This window comes from Podarcis melisellensis (genome assembly GCF_964234715.1).
Source record: "Podarcis melisellensis genome assembly, chromosome: 15".
NCBI lineage: Eukaryota > Metazoa > Chordata > Lepidosauria > Squamata > Lacertidae > Podarcis > Podarcis melisellensis.
The window spans coordinates 13,349,762-13,374,572 of NC_138532.1; the positions used below are offsets into that span (position 1 = coordinate 13,349,762).

Below are 24,811 nucleotides of genomic sequence, written 5' to 3' on the forward strand. Positions count from 1 at the left end.
ACCAGCATGACCAAGGCAGTTTCAGTCCCATGGTGAGGCCTGAATCCGGACTGGAAGGGATTCCAAATGGTCTGCATCCTCCAGGCGTGCTTGGAGTTGTTCAGCAACCACCCGCTCAATCACCTTGCCCAAGAATGGTAGATTTGAGACTGGGCGATAGTTGGCCAAATTGGTCGGGTCTAAATTGGCCAAATTGGTCGGGTCTTTTTTAAGAAGCGGTTTAATGACCGCCTCTTTCAGCGGGTCTGGGAAGGCTCCCTCACAGAGGGAAGCATTCACCACCCCGCAGAGCCAATAGCCCAGCCCTTCCCGGCTCGCTTTTATCAGCCAGGATGGGCAAGGATCAAGGAGACAGGTGGTCGGTTTCACTTGTCCAAGCAGCCTGTCCACATCCTTGGAGGTAACAGATTGGAATTGATCCCATGTAACTGGATTAGACAGAACTTTAGCACATTCCCGCCTAGGCCCTGCTCCCACGGTGGAGTCTACCTCCTTACTTAGGACTGTGTAGTCTCAGACAACCAGAGCCATTAGATCTTTAAGTACAGAAACAATTTAAGAAAACCTATTTTAAAAGAAGTATTAGTTCACTATCAGCCTTGGGAGTTCTAAGAAACCCAAAAATAAGTGCAGTTTTGAAAGGTTCAGTCCACCATCTTAGTTCAAATGGCATCCTATTACAGCCGTACCTTGGAAGTCAAATGGCCTAGTTCTCGAACGTTTTGGCTCCCAAACAGTTGAAACCTGGAAGTGACTGTTCCAGCTTCCAATTGTTCTTTTGGAAGCCAAACATCTGATGGGGCTTCCAGTTGACTGCAGGAGCTTCCGCTTTGCTTTTTGAATGTTTTGGAAATCGAATGGACTTCCGGAACGGATTCCATTATACTTTCAAGGTACGATTGTATATCCAAGAATAAATGAAAACCTGTTCCTTCCTTGATCTCGGGTACTATAATTAAAAATGTGGTTCCACTGGGTTGTTTTCGGTGCTAGTCCTACTCAGCATAGACTAGTTGAAGTTAATGGGCATGCCAAACTTAGATTAATTTCAATGGGTCTACTATGAGTAGTACTTAACTGGATACAACCCAGTATGTTCAAAGGTATCCAAATGCAACTTTCCAAAATATACAGAAATTGGCAGTGAGTGCAACTCCAAGTCCTCCCCTGTATCAGCACCACAATGAAATTAGCTTCAAAATTCAATCACAAAATCAATTCAAGGTCGTGTAAGGTTGTTGAGTTTTTTGCATTTTAATTTAATATTTCAGTGTGAAAATACTAGAGAAAAGGTTTATCTGTAGACTGACCTCAGTTCTGCAAAAACCAAAGGGCTTTTTTGAATTTCATAGTTTTCGGCCCTACAGAAGTCTTGACATGCATGAGAAACACTGTCTAAAATCAGGATCATTTGCACTTCCTTTGTGTATACACAGTTACATATGTACACACAGACAGACGGATACATACAAATATCACATATCCTGAGCTGACTAGCAGTTAGTTTCAGCTGCAACTACAACCACACAGGAGCTCTTCGGCATACATCATTCTGACTTGGCTGGGACAACAATTGCATATGAGCTGGAGGTCTCTTAACCGTGACTTGAAATCTTTTTGCTGCAAATGCACACCCACCATACCTAGATTTAACAAGATAGTGACACCTCTTGAAACCCTGTACAGAAGTGCTGTAGGAAAAAGAGTTCTCTTGTTTTTCGTGGATATCCTTTGGAACTGCCATTGTGGTTTTTGCCATCAAACACCACCAGGATCTATAAAGACACTAATTTTTACACACATCTACCTCTTTCCATTAACAAAATATTATACTGCAATTTTTACAACCCCAGCCACAGATTTAACATGTTTCCATTTCAGTGCCTGAACTTACCCGTACGCTTTTCATATTTTCCCTTTGAAAGTTCAGAAGGAGTTTTTTGGGGGGTTGGGGAGCTCCAAGGATGTAGGTTTTTTAAAAAAAAAAAATCCATACATTCTGCTGTTAAGGTTAGGAATTGGTTTCATCCATCAAAGCAGATCCCTTCCAGCATAAAACAGTTTGAGTGGCACTCATCAAGGTCCTTTAAAATGACACTACCAAAGTGTGTCAGTTGGCAGAAAGAACTGTACAGATGTCACCAAATACCAAAAAAGAAAAAAAGGGCGGAATCCTCCTACTCTGTGTCTTGATCTCGAACCTAGAACTACATGATCCACTTTTCATTTCAGCACAACAGGGATTACAAAATCCTGACCTGAGTTATATGCTATACAAAGAACTACGATCACTGAGAAAACCCAAACACTCCTGGTGCGGTTCATCGTGAAGACCCCATCAGCGTTATCACAAAGCTACGACAAAATATGCATTACAAAAAAATCATTCATCAGGAGGGGGAAATGGCACAGGGTCAGGTGGAGAAGTATCAAAAACAAAACAAACGAACAAAAAAACACCAACCAGTATAGACACAGGTTCATTGCATGCTGTGAAAACAAGCAAAGAACCTTGCTTTTGAAAAACTCACAAAAGGTGTTTAAAAAACCCAGGCTCTACTGCTCCCTTCCCTCCCCCACCCCAATATTTTACTCCACACGCTCAGTGTGACACAGAGCTGGTGTTCAACTGGGGCTCACGACAATGATGGGAGGGGGGAGGAGGATGCAGAAGCCCCTTGGCAGAACACTGACTGCCCTCCCCTGCACCAAAGGACCATGTATACAGCAGCCAGGAACAGTACTCTTCCCGCCCCCCTCTGCTTTGGTTATGGTTCAGTGCGCCAAAGCAGCCTTTTGTCTGGCAGGTGATGAGTGTGGAGAGGGCTGAAGTCGATCGGCTGAAGCAGAGTTGCTCAGGCTAGACTGAAGGTAAACCGTCTTGTGAAAGAGTCTGTTGCTGAGGAAGACCACCAAGGAAAAGAGGCGCAGCTGGAAGTGGCTGGAACACAAGGAGGGGGGGAAATGGCTATTAGCTCCCAGCCAAAGGCTTTCTGGTCCAAAATAAGAACGGAGCACAATTCATGTGCTTCTCTTCAGGCCACTCCCTCCCCAAGCCACACCCCTCACTCGCCCTGACCCACACTCTAGTGGACATGCTCTAGTTTGCTTGCCTGGAGAGGGAGTGCATGTTTGCATGTACATATACATGCATAGAATCCTCTCTTCTTTTGCATAGCTGGAATGAAGCTCCACTGCGCAAAAGAATGAATCACATACTTTGTTCCACCCACTTTTCTCTCTGGCATGTGGCCTCTGGAAAACTGGCCCTAAGGGAATGCAGCCCTCAGCTGGGGGGAAAAAAGGTTTCTCAGCCCTGTTCTAAGGGGACCTAGCACTGAAATTCTGTCTTTTGATTTGCAATTGTTTAGACTCAGAAATCTTATACGCAGGTGCACATGCTCCTTTTGCGAGTATCTTTCTACAGCCCTACTTCCAAGCAGTCTAAAAGTAACACTTTCAAAACTATCTACGGTAATTAATTAATTTGCATACTGTCCATCTGAAGATCACAAGGCAGTTCACAACACAAAACATACAAAATATGCCGATGTGTGTGCACTCTAAGGGCCATAACACAGTCTAAGGACATTTCATGCAGCCGTAACTGAAGTACTTTATAAGCAGACTGTAGGACATTCAGGGTTTAAATATCTTTGTAGATGAGCACAGTTGGGAGCAACTGTATACACTACAGTATGCATCAGATAGGATAGTGTCTTCAGCAACGTGTAATTTGCTTTATTGAGATTCAAGTCTCAGCATTTTACTAAAGTCGTCTCCGCAAGTGGCACCTGTAGTCATTTTGGGAATCTTAACTCTGTCCCGGTTACTCTACACAGAAGATAAATGCCTCTTTTGACTCTCTCTCCACTCAACACTCCAGTTTCTGCTGATCAAATAGCAAGCACACCCCACACTGCCCATCAGGAATACAGAGAATGTTAAACTTGCCGTCAGGGCTCCCAAAGTTATCTAGTTCACCAACAGAGGGTTAAACTAAATCACAAAGATGGCAAGAAGCAGTTAGCAGCGTGAAGAATTGAACAGATTTCATAGCCAACTGGTAGACCTCTTTTCCATCATTTCATACAGGAAGAGAGAATACATACTATGCTTTCCCTGGTGTCTTTGCTTCATTGGCGCTGATGATAAACAGAGGAAAAAGAATGGAGAACAGACAGCCACTGGAAAAGAAATAAGAAATTAATCAGAGCATTCTTATTATGAGATGGTTTCTGTTCACACACGTGCGCCTATTGGCACAAGATAAAGCAGCAATGTTTACAGAACTACTGCTAAGGGTATCTCTGTAGATCTGTGAAAGTCGACCTACGAGCAAATAACATTGTGCAAGTTGAACACAAGTATATATCCACATTGCAGAAATGGGTAGCATAGGCAAGAGAAATGCAAAAGCAAATTCAGGGCAAATTCTTATCGCACAAGCAAGTCTAATCATTTTCCTTGCAATGTTTTGCTGCAGCCGTTTTTAATGTTAAGAAATCCAACAATAAAATTGGTCAGCGATCAAGATCTTTTCCCACACTCAATATACACCAACACTAATTTGAGATAACAATTAAGAGGCACTAATCCTACTCGAGGCACACAGGTGGTCATGGAAGATGGGAATTGCAGTCCCAAAACAGCTGGAGGGCCGAGTTTGGGGATGCCTGCCCTAGACTCAAAAATTGTCTTTACAACTTATCTCCCTGCCCCACACCAGTACCATCTATCCTGTTTTCTTATCATTCACTCAATATTAGTTGCACTCATCACAGTTTCCCCCAAACTGATGCCCCCTAGATAGTTATTGAACTACCACTCCCATCAGACCCTGCCGGCATAGTCAATAGTAATGTATGATGCAAGTTGGATTCAAAAGTATTTTGAGGGCACCAGGTCGGGGTGGCTGTTTTAACCTCACACCCTCCCTTCCTGTTCCACTGCTTTATCTTGTGTACATTTGATTCTACATTTGCCTGCTGTAATATCCAAAGAAAATATATCTGAACAAATCACCTGATAATGTAAGAAGACTGCATTGCAGTGAGGAAGGCCAGTGGTAAGCCAAATCCAAAGTAATAAGGCCAGTTTCTTTCAATGTTGGATAATCGTTGATGCATTTCAATTCCTGACATGACAAAAGCCAATCACAAAGTGGTTAAAAGAAAGCAAAGACACATAGATACTGGATTTCACATTCCAAGATCTCTCTGCAACAACATCGAAAGGGCGGAAGTCCCTCAAATGCCATTTGCAAACTTGTGCAGTTGAACTCAGTGTTTCACAACAAATGGGAGTTTCACAAAGATGCCCAAAACTTGGGTCATACATTGTGGTATGGTCTTTTGCCAGCACACAGCTGGGGCACGCTTACTAAGGAATGCGTCTCACTGAATTTGCGGGAATTAGTTCTGGATAAGTGTACACACACACACACACTGCATTCCTCCATAAAGTTCAGAGAGACATTTTAAGAAACTCACAATAACCCAGTGAAGTAGATTAGACTGAAATACTGCAACATTCTCAAGGTATTTCCCAATTTGCTCTGCAGAGCAGCAGAGAAATGAACCTGACCTTGACCTGACCCCAACATCCTAGACACACCACCAGAGGGACAGTTCATAGATGATCAAGATCTCATCTGTGGTGGTAATAACATTTATATCCATTAAGCACATGGGATGGGTGGATTGCGCTAAAAGCTCCCATGACAGTGTCATAAATCTGGTGCTGAGACCCTTCCATTTACCGTAGATTCCGGTGTATAAGACGACTTTTTAACCACGGAAAATCCTCTAAAATGTCAGGGGTCATCTTATACGCCGGGTATGGGTTCGCTGGGCAGTGGCAGTGGGCGGCGAGCTCTGCGCCGGGAGGAAGCCGCCCAGCAAAGCCGGCTTAGCATCGCTGGGCAGTTTCCTCCCAGCATGGAGCCCGCCGCCCACTACCACTGCCCAGTGAAGCTGCCGCGTATAAGACTGGGCGTATAAGTCGACCCCCCAAATTGGCAGCTGCCAATTTGGGGGGTGGTCTTATACGCCCAGTCGCCTAATATGCCAGAATCTACGGCAAGTCACCCTCAATTGCCACAGAGACCCCAGGCACAAAAGAAAGGTAAATATGTATGGACCGGCCCAAAGCTTTAAAGAAAACTCAGCTATTTGAATAAGGAAGCAAAGAGAAGCACTTACCTTTGTTAAACCAACGATACTCAAAGCAGTACAGTGAGTAGAGCAGCGACATATGAAGCAGGCTAATTAACTGGCCAATGATGTCAATGGGAAACAGGCTTACAATCATTCCCTGCGGAAGGCAAGAAGGAATCAACTTAAAAAGAGGCATTATTATCTGCAAAGCAGGTGCCTTCCGATCACAACAGAAGCACCATCATTTAGCCCCCAAAAAGCAAAAAATGAAGGGACTAGAAGCTTTTGCTTCTCTCATCCATTAATTGCCACCCATTTGGGCACCACTAAAGTTTAACCATCATTCCTGCCACCATTCCTGCGAGGCAACAGCTGCTTAAGTAATCATTCTTAAGACGTTACAGCGGCGTGGCAGGAGAGGAACTCAGTTCACACCCTTGAGTCTTCTGGAAATATTTTACCTGCATGCAGCTTCCTGAGCAGCTTTCTACTTTAGGTACCTCATGGTCTGAATGCACAGTTTGGTCTCTTAAAAGCCTGACTGATGCCAGGTTTTGCCTCATAGCTCACATCCACACTATTCATTTAAAGCATATGGCTTCCCTTTCCCCCCCCCGCCCGCTCCGAATCCTGGGAACTGTCAGATTTGTGAGGGATGAACTACAGTTCCCATGATGCCTGGGAGAAGTCAGATCTGGGAAAGGGGGTATAAATATACTTTACATGTACAGTGTAGATGTACAAGGCCTAGGTGATATTCAGGTCCCATTCTTTACTATTCTGTTAAGTGTCTGTGCAGCCAGAGTCCAGGCCTTCCTTGCTATTTTTTAATTTTATTTTATTAACAACAACGATGCAAATCTAGCAAAAAGAAAAGAAAGAAAGAATCAAAAATGTAGGCCATAAAGCTTCACAGCCTGGAAGGACAAAAATACAAAGCTACAGTGCAGCTCTAAAGGGACTATAAAGCATTAACTCATACAAATATTCCCTTTACAAATAAAAGATTCATAAAAACAAAAGTATTCTCCACTTGTGAGTTCCAATATTTCTGAAACTAAAAGTTCTATTTAGTCTTAAATTTGCCAGACATTTGCATATACTGATGGTACTAAGTAACTGGGTTGTTGTTAAGAGATGCCAGGCCTTCCTTGCTCTTACCTGGATGAGGAAAAGAGCTTGCAGTAAGAGATTAAACAGCATGTCAGCAATGATTTTACTGACGCTGGGGAAAGGCTGGGGCTTTCTTCCCGACACCTCGAAAGCCAGATCAGCAATGTCCTGAAACACAGGGAAATGTTTTTGCAAAACTGATTTCTTAAGACAATATTTAATCCTCTCACTACTACAGGACAATGTCATCACAATACAGCTTTTACAAGGAACAAAAACAGGCATAGTAAATATAAACCATCTCGGGTAAAACATCTGTAGTTGTTTGTTTTAAAAGAAAACACAGAATATCTCATCAGAAAGCCAAGGATTTCATTCATGTTCTTCCTAAGGTAAGAGTCAGTAGCATTTGTTACTGTCCTGCATTTTAACACAGCTGCTTTAACTTCCAAGGTGCTGTTTCCCTTCCTTAAAAAATGAAATGAAATATGAAAGCTTTCAATACACCACTCAAAACAGGTGGCAGTAAGGGCAGTAATAGAATTCTCCTAATACCATCACTTTACTTTGTTCCGCTTTGGAAACTGATGAGATCCAACCCTCCTCCAGGCCGCTCACAACCAATCATGAGGTGCACATCATTGGTACATAATCAGACATGCATCCATTTTCACTTTACATACTGCTTAATTTGCAATATGCACACCGAAAGGGGACCAAGCTGGAACAGCAGACTTAGGGGGAGCGACCTTAAAATTACTGGATGTATGTGTGCATATCCAAGTGTGTCTGATTGCATGCATTGTGTGTGTGTTCGTGTGTGTAGTTTGTGTGTGTGGATAAAAGTAAGGAGACCCCTGACCATTGGGTCCAGTCATGGCCGACTCTGGGGTTACGACGCTCATCTTGCTTTATTGGCCGAGGGAGCTGGCATACAGCTTCCGGGTCATGTGGCCAGCATGACTAAGCCGCTTCTGGCGAACCAGAGCAGTGCACGGAGACGCCGTTTACCTTCCCGCCAGAGCGGTACCTATTTATCTACTTGCACTTTGATGTGTTTTCGAACTGCTAGGTTGGCAGGAGCAGGGACCGAGCAATGGGAGCTCACCCCGTCACAGGGATTCAAACCGCCGACCTTCTTATCAGCAAGTCCTAGGCTCTGTGGTTTAACCCACAGCACCACCCGTGTCCCTGTGTGTATGGATATACAGATATAAATAGATATGGACCAGCCAAATGAGATACACCCTTAAGCTACAATCCTAAATGTACTTACAAGAGAATAAGCACCAATGAATATAGTGTTCTTATTTCTGAATAAATTAGTACAGTGGTACCTCTGGATGCGAACGGGATCCGTTCAGGAGCCCCATTCGCATCCTGAAGCAAACGCAACCCGCGTCTGCACGTACACATGTCACTATTCGCTGCATCTGCACATGCATGTGACGTCATTTTGAGCATCTGCGCATGCGCGAGCGGCAAAACCCGGAAGTAACGTGTTCCATTACTTCTGGGTCGCCACAGAGCGTAACCAGAAAACGCTCAACCTGAAGCATATTTAACCCGAGATATGACTGTACAAGACTTTGGTGTTAGTGAGACAAGTACTGAAATCCTCAATTGACAAGCATTGCACAAAAGGGAGCAACATCTTCCTGGCAAGGTCACCTACCTGAAACCAGATGGCATTGACAACTTTACTCAGCACAAAGAGGGGAAGAACCCAAAGGGCACTGAAGATGGAGGTGAGGATAAATTCCAGCCAGGACCAGACATCACCGTGTAAGGAGGGGTCACCTTCCAGAGACAAAGATACAAAAATCAGCCACACAAATGTCTGGGACCAAAGTACTGTGAATTCTACAAGGCTTGTGACAGGAGCCAAAAAAAGCTACTGTAGGTGCACTGAAGGAGATGGGAAAAGCTAGCAGTTCCCACCCAGCCCGCTTTTGAATGCCAGACCCCTGTATACCAGGTTCCCAATTATTTTTGAAGATTCCCATCGGTTTCCAAAGAGGTTTGGCATGCAAGGCTAGTAGCTGAAACAAGTCCAAGGTCCCTTGTGCACACGGTTCATGTTGCCATGAGTTGATGACTGGCTAACCAAGATGCGAGCAATTGTCTCCTGGCAGTTATTTATTTATTTATTTATTTAATATTATTTATTATTTATACCCCACCCATCTGGCTGGGTCCCCCCAGCCACTCTGGGCGGCTTCCAACAAAACACTAAAATACAATAACCTATTAAACATTAGGTTAAGCTTCCCTAAACAGGGCTGCCTTTAGATGTCTTCTAAAAGTTTGGTAGTTATTTTTCTCTTTGGCATCTGGTGGGAGGCCGTTCCACAGGGCGGGCGCCACTACCGAGAAGGCCCTCTGCCTGGTTCCCTGTAACTTGGCTTCTCGCAGCGAGGGAACCGCCAGAAGGCCCTCGCCGCTGGACCTCAGTATCCAGTCAGAACGATGGAAGTGGAGACGCTCCTTCAGGTATACTGGACTGAGGCCGTTTAGGGCTTTAAAGGTCAGCACGAACACTTTGAATTGTGCTCGGAAACATACTGGGAGCCAGTGTAGGTCTTTCAAGACCGGTGTTATATGGTCTTGGCAGCTGCTCCCAGTCACCAGTCTAGCTGCCACATTCTGGATTAATTGTAGTTTCCGGGTCACCTTCAAAGGTAGCCCCACATAGAGCACATTGCAGTAGTCCAAGCGAGAGATAACTAGAGCATGCACCACTCTGGCGAGACAGTCCGCGGGCAGGTAGGGTCTCAGCCTGTGTACCAGATGGAACTCATAAACAGCTCCATCAAAATTTATTTATTTATATACACCACTTGATTGTAGCGAAACCTCCAATGGGTTTACAAGAAATGTTAAAATTATCAATAAAACAGTTTAAAACATTTAAAGGCAACTAAAATTAACAGAAAAAAAGATCAAAAACGTATCAAGATTTACTTGCCAGGCTAGGCTTGCCTAAACAAGAATGTTTTCTGCAGGCACCAATGAACTGTACAGGAAAGCCTGATACCAATAGGAAACCACAGCAGATCTCTGAGCAGAGGATATATGCTGATAGGGTCTCACTCCCATCAGCAAGCATGCTGCAGCCTTCTACACCAGCTGAAGTTTCTAGGTCAAGCAGCAGGGAAGCCCCACACTGAGGACATTGCAGTAATTCAATATTGAAGTCACCAATGCCTGCACTACTGTGGTCAACAGTTAAAGTTGTCATACCAGGTGCAGCTAATAAAAGGCACTTCTAATACTTACCGATTATTTGTGCTGTGGCTGACTGAAGTACAGGTATAAATACCTGATAGAACAAGAGGAGACTAAGCTAAGAAGAAGCAAAGAAGGAAATCAGTACCATTTAACATGTTTATATAGACATGCTCCGTTCTACAATTTAGCCATAATTCCGAAATCTCCAGTACCATATTGGCCTGAATATAAGCTGCACCCGTGAATAAGCCACACATTTAAAATTCAAGGGGGGGGGGGAGAGAGAAAAAAAGACAATGCCCGAATAAATATAAGCCGCTCCCTTAAAATTGGGTTACAGGCTGAAAATCGCTGCAGTTGGTAGACTTGTAACTCCGTGTCAATTTAAGCCTTCAGTCTTGCAAGCCTGCAAAAGTTATCGTACAATCGCTAAAATCACAAATCGCTATTCATTTTCTACAATTCTGCAGGCACACCCATAAATGGCAAATGAACAGTCTCAAGCTCATAAATCGGCAAGAAAACATTTTTTTGTTCCGTTTTACCATATGTCTGTTTCAGCAGCGATATCGTTTTTGTAAGGTCGTGAATTTTTGTAAGGTCGCGAATTTAAGCCACACTTTAACTTTGCGTGGTCGGAATTTGGAAAAAAAGTGAAGCTTATATTCAGGCCAATACGGTATATTTGCAAATTAGTTTACCCTTTCAAAGTCTACAGTTTCCTCCAGGTGTGTATTATTCTTCTCCACATTCAGACAGGTGCACAAGACGACACACACAAAGTATTGCCCATGCACCTTAGCAAACACTATCAGAAAGTAACCCCTTGCACTTGCATCTCTATGTATGTGGAGAACAGCATAAAGCGACAGACGTTGGGAATTCTACAGGCATATGCTAATCCGCTCTGAATTATGAAGGACGCAGATGGAGTTGCATAAAGCTAGACCATCAACACTACAGCCTAACTATCAAGGAAGGACCAGACATGGAACCTACAGTAGACATTTCATGTGGTGCAATCCAGATTTAGACTACAACTCTCCTATCATCTCTGGTCAATGGCCATGCAGACTGGGCCTGATGCACCTTATAGTGCTAAACATCTGGAAGGAATCATATTGGCTAATTTTGGGATCTGAAGCACTTTGAACAACTTGTTTGTTGTTGTTAAGGAAGTTGCAGGGAACTTTTGGCCTTCCAGAAGTTATTGAACCACAGCTCCAATCTGCCCCAACAAGTGTGGCCAATGGCCAGGGATGATGGGAGTTGTAATTCAGCAACTTCAGGAAAGAGCCAAAAGGTCCCCCACCCCTGTTTTGAGGAGAGGCAGTTACAGAGACGGCTGCCATTGGGGGGGGGGGGGAATGGTTGTTGCCATAGTCCCCAAATTCTGCCCCCTGATCACTTAAGCTTGCATTGCCTATGCACTTTAATATGTCTGCATGCACACAGCAGAGAAAGAGCTAGAAGCTCTATTAAAACAAAAGAACACCTGGAGTAGCATTCTGGCTTTTCCTCTAAATACAGCCAAAATCCATATTAGATGGGTTCCTTTTTAGTGCTTCCATACTAAAACTTCACCAGCCAAGACACACTCTAAATGGAAATTTAAAACCCACAATAAATACTGGTAATCAAGGCTGTGAACATCCACTATACTAATCACAAGGTCAGAAGACTGAGCTGGCTCTAACACACAATTCAGTTCAGTGGCGTTCTTCCCAAGACCACTTCTAGATCTGAATGTGCAGAAGTTTTTGAGGTTTGAGAAATAGGCTCACAAATGAAAGGACTGGTTTATGAAGGCAACGATTCCCCAAAAATGTAAGTCTAGACATTCCGGTGGCTCATAGACATTTTGTGGGCAGGCCAGAAGGCAGCTGGCAATGATTACTGGCAACAAAGCAGCAGAAGAATTAAGTAGGCTGCATATCCATATCCCTTTTTCAGGAACCCTCTGAAAAAATAAAATCTGATTTGAGATAGTAAAACATTGGCAAACCAATCTAACACGGAAGATTTAAGTCACTTATTGGTTTGCTCCACGATTTGAAAGATTCCTGCATGCAAGCCAGCAAACATGTACACAATCATTTCAGTAATGTTCAGATGTTTAAAACAACAAAAATATACTAACCCAGAATACACCGCCATTCCATGCACAACACTGAACTATTCGGCTTACTATCCGGGGCTCGCTAGAGAGAAACAAGGGGAATGTGTGAGAGCTTCCGAAAAGTGACGATGTGAATGTACATTCTGCCCAATTCTCTCTCAAACAGGGAAAAAACCAGAATAAATACCTTAAATTACTCTTGTCAAATTCCCACTTATCCACAACCTAGTGGTTGGTTTGATAACTTTAGATGCTGAAACTGAGCAGATGTGGACCAGATCAGTTCCATGGATGGGAGACCACCAAGACACCCATTTCCGAGTAGAATAATAAATCTACTTTTTAATTCTCTTTTTCCAAAAGCCCACCATATTTAGAAATACACACAGGTCCTGCTATCCACACACTCACTTCCCAAAAATTCACTTATCCATACATTATGCCCAAGTCCATATACACTCCATAGATTCACTTATCTGAACAGCCAGTTTTCTTCCTTCTGTGTTTTTTTTCCTTGTCGGTAGAAATGTTCAGGCAGAAACCATGGAGGTGGGGATAGGGATTGGGTGAATCGGAGAGCAGGAGAGATAGGGTAAATTGGTTTTTTTTTTCCTTTGGTTGCAGCCACTTCAGGAAGAAACCACTGAAAAAGCGGCGAGGGGGGGCTGAGAAATATTTCCATAGGAAATAATGGAAATCACAGACTCGTTGTGCAAACACTCGCCTAACAAACGATCTCCATGGAAAACATTGTGTTTGGTAAGTAGGATCTGCATGTATAAAATACACGGTTCCAACTTCTATATATCCCACAGTGCCGTTATCACACTAGGCATAGTAGGCATATCAAAGTAGGCATTCCTACTTTGGTTTGTAAAATATTTCTTATCTTTGTATATTGAAAGTGGAAGCGCGAACAAACCCTCCCAAACTCACTTCTCCTGCTTCCTCTCTTCACTCTGTGCTCTTCGCTGGGCAAGCACACTGCTTGCTCTTCTTTTTCGCTGCTCTTCCCTTTTCTGCTGGATTCGAGCATCCAACTTGGAGATTGTCCAGATCCCCCATATGGAGTCTTTAATTCCCTAAACAAAGAGGGAGAGAGAGACAAAATGCAGCCGTATCTTGGAAGTCAAACGCCTTGCGACTTGAACGTTTTGGCTCCCGAATGCCGCAAACCCAGAAATGATTGTTCCGGTTTGTGAACGTTCTTTGGAACCCGAACGTCCAGTGCAGGTACCAGGGCTTCTGATTGGCTGTAGGAGTTTACTGCAGCCAATCAGAAGCTGTGCCTTGGTTTCCAAACATTCTAGAAGTCGAACGGATTTCCGGAACGGATTTCATTCAACTTCCAAGGTACAACTGTAATTAGGCCCAAATTCAGTAAGTTTTGGGGAAACTGTGGAGGGAAAACTGAATAGGTGAGTTTTACAGATTAATCTATAACTTTGTGACAACTCTGATTTATGAACTACAGGATGAATTTAGGAAGAAGAAAGGGAAAGACTCACTTGCTCTGCCAGCTCAAAGATGAGCCATACCCTCTTCCCATCTTATTGACCAAATTCCAGTAGAGGAAAGAAAGAGTCTGAAATGAAGGTTTACTCAGGGAAACCTACTTGGAGTGGGACAACTAAACCATGAGAATTTACACATAAATAGGCAACTCCAGCTACTAGAAAGCCTATTGCAACGCCTGCTGGATTTCTGAAACTTCAGTCAAACATTATCTACACATTTTTGAACTTATTTCCAAGCTAGAGGTCTAGAAACATGACAACGTAAGACAGATTTTGTTTTCAGGATGCTGTATGACAAGCCTAATGCCAAATCTTACAGCTGCATACTGCAATAATGGAATCAACGTACACACATAGTCCATGGTACTATATGGCAAACCACAGCTCAAGTGTTTGGGACAACTCAGATACTTGCATTACATTTTCTTTCTCCATCTAATATTTTCTCAAAAGACAAGCCTGGGTGTCTGCCAATGGCTTTCTAGCCAAGCAGGAGCTCCAGCACTCTCAATTTTAGCCAAAGATCAATCCATGAGCAACACCTAGTATTAGCTACCCAGTGACCTAGAATAAAATGATTAAATGTTCCAGGGACTCAGAGAAAATGACATCAGAGGGTAGTTTGTTTTCTCTTTTGGCAAACTATTACTCCTTCAAAGATTTGTGTAGTCCAGGGGTCAGCAAACATTTTATGGAGGGGGCCAGTTCACCGTCCCTCAGACCTTGTGGCGGGCCAGACTGCACAGTGCTATAACACATATAAAACGCTTTTTCTTTACTAATGTAGCCGAGTCCTAAGTCTGATTAAATTAGGTAGGCCTTCCTTTTGAGAAAAGATGCACATGATTGGGTTGCAAGACCGTGATGTGAGAGGGTAGGGAAAGCAACAAAGGAGGGGGGGAGTAAAAAATCTAGAATGCTTAGGACTGTGAGAGAGAAGAATCTGCTATTAAGAACAGATCCGAACACAGAAACTGAAACAGTATTGTGGGCATTGTCTGGGAAGGAGTTCCAAGAGTAAGAGGCAGAGCTGGTTTTAAGAATAAGGGATTGTAGAATGAATAAAGAACAGAGGATGAAAGGAAGGGCTTGATGGAAAATGAGGGATAAAAGATAAGCTGTGACAGAACCATGAAGAGCTACTTATGAGCATTTCTAAATCTCCCTGCCAATGGGAATGATAGTGCCAAACTAGGAAGCCGCTCAAGAGGTACATCCTATGCAAAGGGGTTTAGAGTTAGTTCTTGTTTTCCTGCAAAGGTAGTTGTATTAGTTTAGCAGAATCAACCTAGGCAATACAGTGCTACCTCAGGTTACATACACTTCAGGTTACAGACTCCGCTAACCCAGAAATAGTACTTTGGGTTAAGAACTTCGCTTTAGGATGAGAACAGAAATCGTGCTCCGGTGGTGCAGCAGCAGCAGGAGGCCCCATTAGCTAAAGTGTTGCTTCAGGTTAAGAACAGTTTCAGGTTAAGAACGGACCTCCGGAACGAATTAAGTACTTAACCTGAGATACCACTATACCTGAACCATCAACAGCTGGCTTAGGGATCAACACCCCCAAACTTGTGTAAACTGTTACACTTCAGAACTCTTATGGCATACAAAACGCTGCCTCTAGAAGTTCCCAAATAAGAGCAGAAAACATAGACTGGATGCAAAAAAACGAAACAAAAAACCAACGGAGGAGTGGTTAAATGAGATCAAAATAGCTGGCAAGGGGGTTAATACTGGTAGCAGAATGCTGCACAGAGATAACTATATCAAGATGAAATTCGGGAAGGTCAGTGTGAAGCACATTTGGTTGTTGCAAAGTGTGAAATAAGAGTACAGACAAAAAAAAACCCTAAAAAGAATAGAAAACAGTCGGAGTATGACAGTGGTATAGAGGAAGATGGGAAAGCTGATTGAATCAAGTAGAAAGGAACCAAAGATGCTTGAGCAACAAGGTAAATGGAATCATAATTGGAGACAAGATTGGAAAAAGCAAAATGAAGTCTCAAATTCATGCCCGCCCATCTTCCACAAGGTTAGAGATGGGACTTAGAGACCAGCAATATCTGGAGGGGTATATTACACTGTGTATTACATTGGGTATTACACTGCGGTTTGCTCTTGATTTTCAAGCCAGGTTTCCACAATCAAATTCTGAGGGCAAGTGTAAACCAGTTTTCCAGTTCAGACGTATGGTTTGCCACAAACCAGGAGCTAAATAAGTAGAGTGTGTAAGAAGGGTAAAGGGTACACCAGATAGCCTAATCTTATAGCACCATACCATGGCTGTATGAACAATCCTATTATCAGCTCGCATAGCCCTTCATAATCAGACCCCAAGGAAATTTGCTTTAAGAACGATTTTACTCTACCATCACATTTATTGCCCACCAAAAATGCAACTCCAGATGGAAATAGCCATGGAGGGTCTGAGCCCTCTCCTTGCTTGTGCTGCCTGAGAGAAAGAGGCTTGCTTGGCACCTTAGAAAACTAGAACCCACAAATCTTAATATCCAACTGGAATCAAATTTTAGCCTATAAACACACTTTAAAAATAGATGGCCATAATAAAAAGGAAAGACTTACCCTGATGAGATCATTAAGGAAGATCTTGACACTGTCTGCCATCTCTACTCCAGCATTGCCTCCACATCTAGAACTATCAACTACAGGGTGAAGGGAAGAAGTGAAGCCAGAACTGTCTCATTGTGAAGAGGTGGAAAACTGGTCGAGCCTTATAGGAGAGAGAAAAGCAGAGATTGCCATTACTGAAGAAACAAAACACACTTGTGATGGATTATAAATAAAACAGTTGTGTTCATTTGAATCATTCTCAGATGCAGTGCAGTGACGCGGGTGGTGCTGTGGGTTAAACCACAGAGCCTAGGACTTGCCAATCAGAAGGTCGGCGGTTCGAATCCCCGCAACGGGGTGAGCTCCCGTTGCTCGGTCCCTGCTCCTGCCAACCTAGCAGTTTGAAAGCACATCAAAGTGCAAGTAGATAGATAGGTACCGCTCCGGCGGAAAGGTAAACGGCGTTTCCATGCACTGCTCTGGTTCGCCAGAAGCAGCTTAGTCATGCTGGCCACATGACCCGGAAGCTGTATGCCGGCTCCCTCGGCCAATAAAGCGAGATGAGCACTGCAACCCCAGAGTCGGTCACGACTGGACCTAATGGTCAGGAGTCCCTTTACCTTTACAGCTGCAGTGCATAACAGATGTTTAAAAGTGTTCCAACTTCCAAGACTATATCAGTAATAATGGGATCTCTGGTTTGTATGAAGTTCTGAGATGATTTCTAACTTTGCTGCTTGCAACCTACACTCAAATAATAATGTCAAAGATTCTGCAAAACATTCCAGCTGCCGTAACAACCACAAGTAATTGGGCATTCACACACTGCCCAAGCATTCAGCTGTTGTGGTTTGGGTGTGGGGTGAGGTGAGGTGAAGCATGTTGACAGAATTACAGGAGGTGGTTTCCATCATAGGTGGGGAATTAATGCCTGCATGTAGTTCCCTCCTCCACATGCTAAACCAGTCCAAACCATCTGCGTCCTTTAACCCAACTCTCCAAATCTCCCTTTATCTCTACATCACTCTTTACCTTCATCCAAAAAATAATACATATGTTCCAAGGAGGCAGGGAAGTAAAGAGTCACAAAACAGACACACCCTAAAAAGTGTATTTCACATACTTATTCTGAATCTCCGCTTTCTCAGCTATGAAATTACACACATAATATAAAACAAAGCAATGCTTCATAGATGTCCTTGCACTTTTAAGGCTAAAATAGTGACCAAACCTAACCACGAAGAATATTTATTGTGAGTGCAGAAGGTGGCAAAGTGTATGGCGATCCCATTACACAGCGGAAAAAGCTCTTTGAGGAAAATAAACCTGAAGCCAACAAATGATAAACGGATGTCTGTAATTAGCGAACACTTAAAAGGAAATAAAAGTCTTCCATATTCAAAATGGCTAAGCAATTGATTCTAGTGCGCATGAAATTTGAATAAAATGTAAGGTTCTAATTTGTCAGTGTTGTACGCTCCTTGTGCTGCTTCTTCACACAGCATGCTCACTGTACATCTCACTTGACAAAATGGTGTCAAAAAAAGAAAGCTCTCTGCCCCAAGTAATCTACAATCTACATTTAGACAGCAGACAGTGAATCAAGGGGGAGGGGAGCGGATAGAGGAGCACCGCTGGAAATGTAATCTGGGCTAATTGTGAATAAATGCATTTTTTAATATTTAGACTAAGGCTGAATCCAGGCATCCAAACACAGCTAACAATGCTGTGTCAAATGTATTTTAGTGTGGTGTCTGAATTGACAAACCATCTTTTGGGGTTGGCTGGAAAGCTAGCATCAGAAAACATTGTTTTCAAACTATAGTTTGTGTGGTTTGGCATAATGAAAAACTACCAAGCTTCTGAAATCACTGGAACTACCGTCAATTCAGGAATTACCTAAAGAGTCAGATCAGCTCTGTGTGAAATGTTATTTCCATTGTAGTTCAAGTACATAAGAGCCACCATTCTAGCAAGTTATACCTTATTTTAAATGACAACCACCGTGATCTCCATCAGTGAAATCATTCTACTTAGCAATTTTTGTAGATAAAGAAAATAGAAAAGCAAACAACTGGCATTTATAAAGAAACTATTTGTGACTCATCTTGAACAAAATCATATTGTTCCTAGTCTTGCATTGGATTCTCAAGTTCCGTATTAATATATGCCTTCATATACACATTTTGCCTCCAGCATTCAGCAAAAGGTAATTAGAAGGAGTGTCAGGAAAGCACACGTTCCTGTTCAGAGCAGAATGTGTGTGTGTGCTTTCTTTTGTGTTTCATTTGCTCAGCACAGGTTTAGACTAGTTAGACCACACTAATGGCGCAGTCACTCCAAAGTGAACAATTAGATATAGAACCTCTATGTCATTAGAAAGTTTCTCTTTAGGGTATGTCTGCACTACTACAGACTGAAATCAGTTTTACACACAGTTAGCTGAAGGCTCCTATCCAGAGCCCATGGGAAGCATAGTTCTATGAAGGTACAAAGAATCTGTTAGCAAATAAGTTTTTCATTCTCATAAAACTACTGTTCCCACAACCCCACTGGAGAATCTGGGTTCATTACACCCATTTCAAACTGGTTTAAAATGAGCGGTATAAATTTGGCCTTAGAGTCCCATACATATACAGCAATTCCATGAAGTTTAGTGAGCATAGCTCTGAATACGCACATATTGAATGGCAACTAAAATCCCTTCCAAATTAAGCCCCAGCTTGTTCACATTTTAAACAAGGATAGCACTACTTCCTTACCACTGCAAGGAGCTTTGATAGTTAGATGCAAAGCATAATTATGTATTATAGGGTCTCACAGGTCCTCACTAATGAGCATTAACTCTTCCTAACAAAAGCTATTCAGTCTGAAACAAGTGTTTGTCCATCTCTGGTATATGAAATACTGCCTAGCACCACCCTAGGGACTACAATATGCAAGCACAGCTCACTGAATCATCCTACTTGAGAACAAAATTACTGTGTTGATCTCACTATCCATTCATCCTCTTGCCAAAAAAGAATTTGTGCTGTTCCTAGCAAGTTGCCGAGTGCTCCAGCTAAAATAATGTACACAACACAACCTACAATATTAAAGCTACACTTCAGTTTAATGATAACATTGACCATTCATATCATACTTTAAAAAAAAGCTGAAGAAATTTTCTTAGTAATCCTTACATTAGTCCTGTCTTGTACGTCGGTATTATTTTTCCCGTATTAGCCATGATGGGCTGAGAGAACCAAGCCCATGTAACAAATTTGTGGCTTTGGCAATACTTGAACCAGGGACTTCCTGGTTCAGGCTAAAATCCTAGCCACACTTACCTGGGAGTAAGTCCCACTGATTTCAACAGGACTTACTTCTGAGTATATATGGTTAGGATCGCACTCAGTCTCATTGCTGCTGTCAGAAGCTCAGATTTCACACAGGGCAAATAGGCCACTCTGGAACCATGTGGTGGAGGGTGGGACTTATAAATTAGACAATATATACAAATAGGTGCTAGTTTCAGAAAATCATAAAACAATCAGCAGTGATATGCACCCCATCTTCCACCTTTAGCACCATTCTGCCAACGAACAGCCACTCCACCTCAAAATGGCAATTTAGGTCATTTCATGAGAAAATAAAGCTGCACACTTCAACAGAGAATTGATCTCAGAAACACCCAGAAAAAGATGGAAATGGAGTGTGGGGATGAAGCAAAAAGAGGGTAAGAGTCCAGCGATGAAGCTAAATTAGTTAGAGAGAAAAGGGGCATCTCAAGCACGGCAGATAAGAAGAACTGGGTGCAGCAGTGCTGAATTGCAGGGACAGATGCAAGATTTAAAGGGTTTGGGTGTACATGGGAATAGAAACAAAAGGTTTGAAGGGTGTGTGTTTTGTGGTCCTCCAAAACAGAAAAAGACAGAAGGATGCCTGTCAGAGCAAACAGAGAGAAGGTGCCAGAGCAACAAACTGGAGGAGGAGTGTAAGGTTTATATAATGGGGAAAGATCTGAGGTTATGTATTGCAGACCAGGGAGAAGAGATGGGATGGCGAGCACAAATAAAAAGGGTGGTATTATGTTATTAAAGCAAACGAAAAGAAGAGTCACAATTGCATGCAATTATTAGAGAGAGTGTTTCTAAGGACGAGGTAATTTATTATACCCCAGAGGAGCGGGGTATAAATAATAAAATTATTATGATTAAGATTATGAATAGGAAAAAGGTGTGAGGTTGCCCAAAAGGGAAATGGTAGGTGGATATTGCTGGGTGGGTAGGAGACAGGCATGGAGGAAGCGGATCGAGGGTCCGACCCAATCTAGGCTTGCAACTAGGAAAAGAGGGACCGGGGAGGGGGGAGCCCCAGAAGAGGGAAGGCGGAGGAGGGTAAAGGTGTGTCGCAAGCCACACTCACACACACACATACGGGGTCTTCGATACTTGCCGGCCTAGGGCGCTCGGAGTCCGTGGCGGCGGCGGCTACTGACCCGACCCAAGCAATTGACAAGCAGCTGCCCGAAAAGGCTGACTGAGCTGAATAACAAGCTCCTTGGGCAGCGCCGACCGGGAAGCCACTGCGCAGGCGCGGCGCACCGGGCACCCCCTCCCGCCTCTCTCTCCGGATTACAAGGAGCGAGACGGCCGGCTTGGGTTTGACGGAGACGCGCATGCGCCCTTCCGCGGATTCTCACCCCTCCACTCCTTTCCCCGAGGTAAAGAGCAAGCGCAGTAATGGAGGAGGAGACGGAAGCGGGAAGCTCCTCAGGGGGGGGGGGGAATGCAGCGTTGCTATGGAGACGCCCCTGCTCAGTCTCTCACAGACCTGCTTTGACAAATGAAAATAAAAATTAAGAGCATCTCAGTGTGTGGCTCGTTTGCTTTTTGCTTTGCTCTTTTTTACAGGTTGTCTTAAAACACACATCCATAAGGTTCGCCCTGTTGAAATATTTATTCCTCTACCCAGTGCCAACAAGCCAAACCTGAGAACTACATTGCCCTTTTATTTTGAAAGCTGTGGTAAATATTTGTAAAAAGGTGACAGGGAAATTAATAATCAGATGGCTTGCAATCCTACGATGATTCCAGTCTAGAGAAGACACACACACATATATATCCTCTGCATTATTCGGTTGCATCCCCTTTGTAGAAAATAAATAAAAGCCAATATTAACTCAAGTACTAAGCGGCCGAAGTCAACAGCACTTTCTGTCAAGGCTGCATAGCGCTGCTGCCTCAGTGAATAAGACCCATTTGAACTCAGCTGGACTTCTGAGTAAACATGTACTTGGACCAATGCTCTCCTGAAAAGATTTCAATCCATGGACAGAGAAAATACACAGGCCAATATTTAGTTCCATGTTAAACAGGAATACCAACCCATCCGTCATCTCAGAGTCGTCATCACAAAAAGTGGATTAAAATCCCAATTCCACACACAAGCATATATGTATTCAACTCTTAGCATTTCAACAGTTCAGCCTTTGGTGAGACACTATTGAATTGTACCCCTCCTGGAATATACCAGTGATTTTCAGCCTTTCTTAACATTTAGGAAATATCTACAGCATCAACTTGTCTGCTATGGAGCCCCAGGTCCCCAAAAATATTGTAGAGGAGACTGAAATACATTCTGGGATGCAAATTAGAGCTCACGGTATTTACAGGGCCTATTGGGTTTCACCATAAACTTGTGTGAGCAAAATAGTCACACACACACCCCAACACTTAAGATTTTCTTATGGCGGCAGGTTGTTGGAGCCTTTCAGGGAAGCTTGTCTCTTATTACTGATCTTCCTTATTGAAAAAAAATCCTTAAAAGTTTTTGAGAAATCCTATGGTTTCCTACAGCACAGTCTGAAAACCACCAGTGAATCTGTGTCACAGAAGAATGAAATTTTAGAAGTTGTGGTGCCTAGATCTGCAAGGTTTATCACTTGTTTAAGTAGTTTCTCTTGCATAGTATTCAGGTATAACAAAGATACATAGGAAGAATGGAAACCCAATATTGTCGACACCGACTGGCAGCAGCTCTCGGTTCTTTCAGGCAAGGGTCTCTTCCAGCCCTAGCTGGGAGATTCTGGAAACTGAACCTGCAACCATTTGCATTTTACTTGTTAAATCTTTATTAAGTTTCTTTATCTGATACCTCCATTTCACAAAAGGAGCATATCGTATTTTCTTAGCAGTACTAAATGAATAACATTTTTCATTGTCCACATGTACAATAAGATATACCATTAGTTTTTTGCAGCACTGTTTTAACTTCATCCACTATTTTAAAAGGGGGGGGCACAATCAATCTTGAGTTGGATTATAGCTACTAACAATGTACTTCTGTGTTTACTGAGAAGTAAAGCTCACTGTGTTCAGGGGTGCTTATCCCCAGGTAAGTTGGTTTATATATAATCACATACCCTTTAACATTTCTCCGAAGAAAATAGGGACATCCCATTCCAAAATGATAATTTTACTATTTATACCCCACACATCTTACTGGGTTTCCCCAGCCACTCTGGGCAGCTTTGAACATATATAAAAACATAATAAAACATTAAATATATATATACAGAATTGCCTTCAGGCGGCTTGGGGGTTGGATAACTTCTTAGCCTCCAACATTTCTCCAATGAAAAGAGGGACATCCTAAGGAAAAGTGGGATATTCCCAGATCAAATCAGAAATTGGGACAGCTTCTGTAAATCAGCAACGTCCCTGGAAAATAGGGGAACTTAGAGGGTCTGTAATCACCAGTACGAAAACAGAGTTTATATTCCACCATGCATATGCACAAGATTCTCTAGCACAGCTCTGTAATGCGTAAAACCCGCGCCCGCGCCCTGCCTGAGCCACAACCTGATTTTGCTTTCATCCAAAACTGAAAACGAAAAGACCCGTCAGTTTTCCGCCCTTAGAACCGGATACTATGCAAACCGAGCCCCCGTTATTTACAGCCCCTCTTTCTCCAGGTCCAAACTTACCTCCGGAGGCTCTCCAAACAGACCTCATCCAGGTGTCCGCACACCTGTCAGTCTCTGTCGTTCTGTTCTGTGCAAACAGATCCCCTGTCCAAGGCCAGAGACATCTTTGTACACAGCCGGTGCCCTCTGGGAAACGTAGTTCTGAGCCTTCCCTTGCTTTGCATAACAGGAGGGTTGTGTCACTTTTACACAGCCTTGAGTGGCCGCGGAGAGCAATCTGGGAGCTGTAGTTCAATCTAATGGGTCCTTCTCCGCTTTCTCGGCGTCCAATGAGAAATCTTCCGTGCGTTGCCCCCCCACGCATCCGGGATCCCATCGCGGCGCCGGGTTCTCTGCATAGATCTAGAGCGAGCACCGTCTGCTGCGGATGCTTCCACAATTGATATCAGTGCCCAAACCTTCCATTTTAGCATGCCTGAAAAAACCGGTTGGGGTGGGGGGAAATCCGCCGTTTAGGCTGTAATCCTACACTCACCGGGATGGGGGAGTAGTTCCCCGTTAATGGGACTTACTTCCGAGTAGGCATGCACAAGCTTGTGCTCTTAACCTACCTCTGAGTAGGGCTAGGTGATTCCCAGGTTCCGCATGTGCGGATGACATAACGATGTGCTTAAATATAGGAAGGAAGAAGGGAGGAGGAACAAGCTCAGAAATCCTTTGCACTTTTACGGGACTGGGTTAAAGGCGGATCTACACGGATCCTCATGGATCCTCCACTGTTTAAAAAAATAACTCCAACAAATCCAGTGTCAAATCACATCTGGAAGGCACGCCTACAGCACTGCAGCACCACAAAAACATGGATCCAAGGCATGGATCCTCATGAATTCATACGATTTTTATATTGAAACAAAATAAAACCACCATGATACTCTAGACCACATCTTAGTCTGTAGGCAGAACCAAAAAAAATCATGCATGCACGGTTTCGTGGTGCCGCAATGGAGCAAAAACATGGTTAAAAAACACGGATCCTCAAGGATCTTCATGATTTTCGCACTAGATCAGCCCGAAGTCACCATCAGATCAAATATCATGTCCAGGGGCATAGCCTGCACCTCAAAAACCTTGGATCCATGGATTCCTGGCAACTCTATGGCCCAAAAACGTGGTTTCAAAGCATGGATCCTCA

At 43.3% G+C, this 24,811-nt stretch overlaps 1 protein-coding gene across 2 annotated transcripts; it reads right to left on the bottom strand.

Annotated features, from left to right (window-relative positions):
• Nucleotides 1-1,230: 1,230 nt before the first annotated feature.
• On the bottom strand, nucleotides 1,231-23,837 carry EI24 (EI24 autophagy associated transmembrane protein). 2 transcript variants are annotated; one of them, XM_081891127.1, is made up of 11 exons: nucleotides 23,680-23,837; nucleotides 16,722-16,869; nucleotides 13,558-13,703; nucleotides 12,643-12,703; nucleotides 10,551-10,617; nucleotides 8,947-9,071; nucleotides 7,320-7,439; nucleotides 6,204-6,315; nucleotides 5,026-5,137; nucleotides 4,113-4,187; nucleotides 1,231-2,941 (listed from the first exon to the last, which is right to left on the bottom strand). In XM_081891127.1, exons 2-11 carry the CDS (start codon nucleotides 16,761-16,763, stop codon nucleotides 2,776-2,778), a joined length of 1,026 nt encoding a protein of 341 aa, XP_081747253.1. In that variant the 5' UTR covers nucleotides 16,764-16,869; nucleotides 23,680-23,837; the 3' UTR covers nucleotides 1,231-2,775. The 2 variants fall into 2 exon arrangements, with proteins under 2 accessions (XP_081747253.1, XP_081747254.1); XM_081891128.1 differs by lacking the exon at nucleotides 23,680-23,837 and adding an exon at nucleotides 21,147-21,282.
• Nucleotides 23,838-24,811: the final 974 nt, after the last annotated feature.

Bases quoted from the DNA above. Each gene is read 5' to 3' on its own strand.
- EI24 (XM_081891127.1), bottom strand. From the start codon at position 16,763: ATGGCAGACAGTGTCAAGATCTTCCTTAATGATCTCATCAGG. The intron at 10,618-12,642 runs GTTAGTATATTT...GCTTCTTCTTAG, and splicing joins GGAATGGCGGTGTATTCTGG to CTTAGTCTCCTCTTGTTCTA. The intron at 7,440-8,946 runs GTAGGTGACCTT...CCTGTGTTTCAG, and splicing joins TCAATGCCATCTGGTTTCAG to GACATTGCTGATCTGGCTTT.